At 35.3% G+C, this 6,511-nt stretch overlaps 1 protein-coding gene and 1 long non-coding RNA gene across 2 annotated transcripts; one reads left to right on the top strand and one right to left on the bottom strand.

The window, feature by feature from the left end:
- Positions 1-937: 937 nt before the first annotated feature.
- On the top strand, positions 938-3,244 carry LOC114322503 (protein FAR1-RELATED SEQUENCE 5-like). The gene is made up of 3 exons (XM_082877216.1): positions 938-2,517; positions 2,618-2,916; positions 3,222-3,244. The coding sequence occupies exons 1-3, from the start codon at positions 938-940 to the stop codon at positions 3,242-3,244; spliced, it is 1,902 nt and encodes a 633-aa protein (XP_082733342.1).
- A 2,168-nt stretch (positions 3,245-5,412) lies between these two features.
- On the bottom strand, positions 5,413-6,043 carry LOC114305056 (uncharacterized). The gene is made up of 4 exons (XR_014327527.1): positions 5,910-6,043; positions 5,717-5,826; positions 5,550-5,616; positions 5,413-5,442 (listed from the first exon to the last, which is right to left on the bottom strand). It is a non-coding gene; the product is annotated as an uncharacterized LOC114305056 (long non-coding RNA).
- Between the last annotated feature and the right edge of the window lie 468 nt (positions 6,044-6,511).

The following is a 6,511-nucleotide window of genomic DNA, read 5'->3' on the forward strand; positions in this document are numbered from 1 at the left end:
ACCTATTGCCTGAGTACCTTATATATAATTGTGTCATTGTACATATCCAAAACTTTGCATTTGTTATAAAAAAAAAAAAATTTAAAAAAAGAAAAAGATAAAAATGTGAGCGAAATGATGAGTTCTTACTATTTCCTTTATTTGATATACAAATTTTGCTTGCATATATAATTACTAAAAGATACTTACATAGATTAAGGTATGAATAAGGCCTAGTTTGGGAAAACTAAATAAGGCCTAGTTTGTCAAACTTGGCCTAAGTTGGACAGTGTATAACGTTATACTTGCAGGTGTGTTTTAGAGCAATCCAAATACCTAAAAATTCTCTTATGTGATTTTAGGAATTTTCATTCATTTTATAAGATAATGTTATTCTTTTCGTATTGTTTTTGATGTAGTTATCATGGATCCTTTTGGATGTACCAAATTTGAGCGCAAGCTTGAAGATGACGAAGTTTGTGGGAATAAAGAAGAATTAGGTTCCCATGCAAATGACCCTATTCAAAGTTTAACCAAGAATGATGTTCTTGAAATGCAATTCAATTCAGAAGAGGATGCCAATGATTTCTATAATCAATATGCTAAAGTTGTGGGATTTAGCATTAGGAAAGACACGCGAACAATGCAGGCAACAAAGGTTCTTAGTAGAAAATGGGTATGCTCAAGGCAAGGCCAAAGAGCAAAGCAACACTTGGCCCGTATTGATCGAAAAAGAGCTGCCAGGGCATTGACTAGAGTTGGTTGTGATGCTCATTTCCGCATAAGGTACAATCTGGATGTAGGCAAATACATTGTCACTCACTTTAACATGGAACATAACCATCCATTGGCAAAATCACCATGTGTGCCATTTCTTCGGTCGCATAGGTTTGTAAAGATCCCCGACAAAGCTCAAGTAAAGACTTTGCACGATGTTGGTGTCAAGACAAGCTAGATAATGGATTTGTTGGTGCAACAATCTGGGTCTTTCGCGAACGTGGACTTTATTCACAAGGATTTGCACAATTATATTCAAGCCGAGCGCAAAGTAGAAATGAAGGATGGTGATGCGGAGTGTGCTTTGGCTTACTTATGTGCAAAAGCTGATGCTGACCCTTACTTCTTTTACAAGTATGACAAGGATCAAGAGAATCGGCTTGACAAATTGTTTTGGGCAAATTCAAGGTCTCGCCTAGACTATGCTGCATTTGGTGACGTGTTGGTCTTCGATACAACTTATAAAACGAATGCATATAACAAACCTTTTGTTATTTTCGCCGGGGTCAATAACCATTTTGAAACCACCATATTTGCATGCAGCTTGCTTGTTGATGAGACAATTGCAACATACACATGGGTTTTGCAGAAGTTGTTAGAGGCCATGGATAACAAAAGACCGGTGTCAGTGTTGACAGATGGGGATATGGCCATGCGTGAGGCAATACAAAAAGTCTTCCCGAGTGCCAAGCATCGTCTATGTAATTGGCATATGCACAGAAATGCCAAGCGAAATGTTCAAGTTGATGGATTCGAGGGACATTTCAAGCATCTCATGGATCTTGATGCGAATGAGGTTGTATTTCAGGAAGCTTGGAGTAAGATGGTTAGAGAATATGGCCTTCAAAATAACAAGTGGGTATCAGACACCTACAACAACAAAGGCATGTGGGCTCAGTCATATTTGCGTGGTCATTTTTTTGCTGGAATGAAGAGCAGTCAGCGTTGTGAGGGTATGCATGCTTTTTTCAATGAGCACCTCAAACGAAAACTGAAACTACTCGAATTTGTTAGATGTTTTGACATGGCCCTTTATCGGTTACGGAACAAAGAAGCGGATGCCGAGGCAAAAACTGACAACAGTGATCCTTGTCTTACCACAGCACTTCAGCCTCAAGAGAAACATGCAGCAACCATCTTTACCAGACGTTTGTTCTTAATGTTCCGTAATGAAATAATTGAGGAAGCATTGTTGATTTTTGATGGAAGGAAAGAGGAGTTCGATCATCGCATATACAAATTTTCAAAGTACACTGAATTTGGTTCCACATGGGAAGTGTCATACCATCCCGCAACTAGCATAATGAAATGTAGTTGCAAAAAGTTTGAGTTCTTTGGACTTCCTTGCAGCCATATGATTTCTGTGATGAAATGTGAACACATGACTGAAATTCCCCCAGGTTGTGTGATGCATCGTTGGACAAAGCAAGCAAGAAAGGTTGGTGAACAACATTGCCAAGCCCAATTCTCTAGCACTCTCACACAGGAGACACGCTTCGGGGTTCTTTGCTCCTTTTTTACTGAAATGTGTTACTATGCCTCACAAACATCTGAAGGATTTGAAGAGGCTAGGAATGCATTTTTCACTATGACATGTCGGATGAAGCAGCTTTGCATGGCCAAGGGAACTAATGTTGATGAAGGAAAAAGTTCACTACCGCCATTTGGGGTTGGGGATCCGAAAGTAGTGAACACGAAGGGGAATACTGCGGGATCCTACATGGCTAAACCTCGAAAGCCAAGGCGATGCCAATGTTGCAGGTATACATTATATTGTGCTTTGTGTCTTAATTTTTTTATTGTGAGGTAGTCTTGGCATTTTTGTTCTCTTTAATGATTGGTGATTTACTTGACAATGTAGAGTCGTCGGCCACACGAGGAGAACTTGCCCCCAAAACGATCATAAAACGGGACAAGTGGGTAGCAATTTGTTTGAGGAATACGATGATTATGATCCAATTGGTACTCCCACCCCTTTTACACCGAAGCGTCCTAGGAATAATATGAGGCCATGTAAGATCCACCCTGTGAAGAGACGACTTTTTGTCACTAATGTGGATACGTCTCCAGTGCAGTTGAGCAAGGATGTTAATGACTTGCATAGTTGCGATGCACAAGTTGTCCAAAATTCAGCGTTCACTAATGCGGATACGTCTCTAGGTGATTACTTTTATGGCATCTTTTCAGTTCAAATTATGTTCATTTTGTTTACACTTGCTTTGCAAATTTTATGTGTGGCTGCTTAATTCTAATTTGTTGATATGCCAAGATAGATTTTAGCTAGAACATTTAGATGTCATAACTGATTATGATGTTTACAACTTGATTATGGAAATAAATAATTTACGAACAGAAAATGACAAAAGAGTGTGTAATGACCAATATATCAAAATTCAATTTGTTATGATTTGAATCATAGATTTCAAGTGAACAAACCTTAACGACAATATAATTTGTTTTTGCAGGTGTTGCTGTGGGTAATAGTTGATATGATCGAGCAGGTGATAATGGAAGCTAAACTAAGATTTTTTTAAATTTTTTTTTGAGGACTTAAATTTGTTAGTATTTTGTATAAATACTCTTAAATGATGGTTGATGGATATTTGTTTTGCTGTATGGAAGTTCATATTTTGTATGCACACTTCTTTTTTTCCTTGAAGAAAGAATTTTGTAAGGAATTATCATTCACCAAACGAGGTTGTAAGAAATCCTACACTGCCTTGTAATAGTAACTTGCTTTTCAATATTGTTGATCTTCCGTCCAGGTTCATCAATAGACACTTCAAGATGTATATATGTGTGTGGTTTTAATATCGTTGATGGATCAATTCTTTAAGATGTATATATGTGTAAGGTTTTAATATAAATTTTAGACCACAGTTGCACTAGCAAAGGCTATAAAGCCATTTTGTTTAGTGTTTTTGCTCATTTTCGAAGCAAATGCACAACAGCAAGTGCATATAGAAAATTGAAGGTCATTATTCGATCGTTTTTTCCCATAAAATATTCTCTTGAAAATGGCCAAACTGTCATTTGGTATCACACACTGTATTGTTCTAATTTATAGAAGTAGCTGCCTCTGCCATTCTTGACAGCAGATTTTACGAAGTATCTGAATTTACTCTTGACTGGGAATTTGTTAAATGTGTTTTTGTTATCCATATTTTATCTCTTTTACGTTTATTTTAGGTATGGGATACATATAATTATTTTGTGAAGTGATTGAGATAATATAGCCACGGAAAATTAGAGAAGCCTGAATTGTGATATCTTTTTTGGTTCTTGAATTTGTTAAGGAAAGGAAAAAGTTAATTTAAAAAAAAAAAATGAGAAGCAAAAATTTCTTACTGGGGTTTGGTTGGGCTGGGTTTAGGGTTGCTAACGAATTGAAATTTATTATTAATATAAGTATTATTATATATTTTAATAATAATTTTGTATTTTTTTAATTTTAATAAGTAAATTAATTTAAATTTAATTCATTTTTAAGTTCGAGTTTGAACTTGGCTCGTTTATGTAATTGAGCGAGCTCGAGTTCAACAAATATTTGACGAGCTTAGCTTGAGTTCGATTTTTGAAGCTCGACTAAAACTTGCTCAAGCTCGAGTTCGACTAATTCTTAATAAACGAGCTTAAACATTGAAAATTTTGATTCGGTTCGTTTGCAACCTAGTTGGGTTTCAAGGAAGAATGCATAGGAATTTTTCAAAACATTATTTTTCTTGCATGGTTCCTAGAGAAAAATGAATAGACACAAGCTAAAACACTTTGGTATTGTTTTATTTTAATGTTTTGTATTCTCGAAAATAGAAAAAACGAAAACGGACAACATATTTTTTTTTTTTTTTGAAGTATACTTTTTATAAGAAACTTTAATGTTGTTATTTGAATTTTTCAAAACTGTTTTTGCATAATAGTAAAAATGATTAGTTTTATTTTTGAAATCATGAAAAATAAACGCCGCCCAATGTCCTACCCTAATGGTACTATGACGTCACTATGATATTTAGCGACGCTTTTGAAACGCCGTCATAGATATTTATACATTTTAAAAATCCAACCGTTGGGGTTGGGATATAGGGACGTTTAAAAAACGCTGCCATAGCCTTTTCTTTTCTTTTTAATTTTGCTAAGCTTGACATTTAAATATAGCGATAGATATTTATACCTGTCATAAATGATTATTAAGAACTAATAATTGATGTATATTAAATTAATAAATAAACTAAAGCTTGAAAGCAAAATTCATGTTCAAATTAAAAAAAAAAAAAAAACAATGCATTGCATACCCAATAATAGAAACAATTCATGTTCAAATTTTAAATACATCAATTAAAATCAAAGTCGTCTTTGTTCGCTCCCACAACCTTATCCACTATCTTTCCTTCTTTCAGGATCACAAAAGTCGTATAGCCTCTACTTCCATTTCAATTCACCCCTAGCTCTGAGTTCTGCACAAGGTAGCACACTTGAGAATATAATTTTATAACAAAGGTTGAGTTATAAACTCAAAGTTCACGAGTTTAAGAAATGCGATAACGTCATTGATTGTATGAACTTATGAAAAATAAAAAAGAATAGAGCATCACCAGCTTTATATTGCGCGATATCACCAACAATAGTAGCTGAATTATGCTTGTATATCACAAGATCATGTAACAAGCGAGCCCTATGCAAATAGTCAAACTAAATGCCAAAAGTAGTGAGTACGTAAAAACATCACACATTATAAAATTAGTCTTCATAAAACATAAGATACTGATAAGTGGACAGTTGGGTATAAATGTAAGTACCTTGATTACACCCGAAGGCAAAGGTTTCCCTTGCATATATTTGATGACGAAAAGACCACAATCATAGCTATAGGAATGAGTGTAGTTGTAACAATAGAGTCAACGAACTTAGAGATTATAACATTAATGCTTATTTAAAAATCAAGAACGATAATGTAGTGTATTACTTGTTGTCTTGGCGTGGCATGTCTTCCAACCATTGAAATGCAAACGAACTAACATCTTGAACGTAATCTTCTCCATGCGCATATTGAAGCAGCTTATGCAATGATTGTACCTGTTGGTGGTAGGTAGTAAGGTACATGATCAAGAAACAAAAAAGTGGATACAAGTGGGGTATCATAATGGTTATTCTATTACCAATAATGTAGCTTGATTTTTTCGATCCTCATCGGTGTCAATACATCTGCTGGAGTCGAATAGATAGGCAACCCGTTTTTCCATGTTTACATTCAAGCACAACCAGTGGTTTTCCCTATGGTTGAAGGGCATGTAAATCTGAAAATATAACGTCGAATGTACATGTAACGCCCTCAAAATAATAACATTAAACCCATCAAATAAGACATGCATTGAGATGCAAAAGTTCCACATTCTTCCATTTATCAGAGTTCTATTACATAAGTATTACATGTTAACAACAAAAGCAAAATGCCCTACGGGCTTACAGCTTTCCAAGTTAACACTTGGTTGTAACAAAAGAGTACTAACTTATACACGTTAAGCCCTTGGCTTGAGTTTACATGTAATACATCAAAAGTAAATCAACAAAAGTATGTCCGCCTCTAGCCTCCCAAGCTATGTCCTTGGAGGTGGCATGCTACCTGTACCTGAAAATGATATTCCCATATAGGGTGAGCCACAGCCCAGTAGAAATATACTAAACCAACCATGAACAATGACTAAAAGATTAGCAATTGATAGATGGCCAACACTGAAACTTTCACATAAATCACATATTT

This window comes from Camellia sinensis, chromosome 1 (assembly GCF_055761805.1).
Source record: "Camellia sinensis isolate YWXY chromosome 1, ASM5576180v1, whole genome shotgun sequence".
Taxonomy (NCBI): Eukaryota; Viridiplantae; Streptophyta; class Magnoliopsida; order Ericales; family Theaceae; genus Camellia; species Camellia sinensis.

What these genes read in the sequence shown, in the direction of transcription:
- LOC114322503 (XM_082877216.1), top strand. Translation starts at nt 938, where the DNA reads ATGGATTTGTTGGTGCAACAATCTGGGTCTTTCGCGAACGTGGACTTT. An exon ending in AGGCGATGCCAATGTTGCAG is followed by an intron (nt 2,518 to 2,617) that starts GTATACATTATA and finishes TTGACAATGTAG; the next exon opens with AGTCGTCGGCCACACGAGGA. An exon ending in TAATGCGGATACGTCTCTAG is followed by an intron (nt 2,917 to 3,221) that starts GTGATTACTTTT and finishes TTGTTTTTGCAG; the next exon opens with GTGTTGCTGTGGGTAATAGT.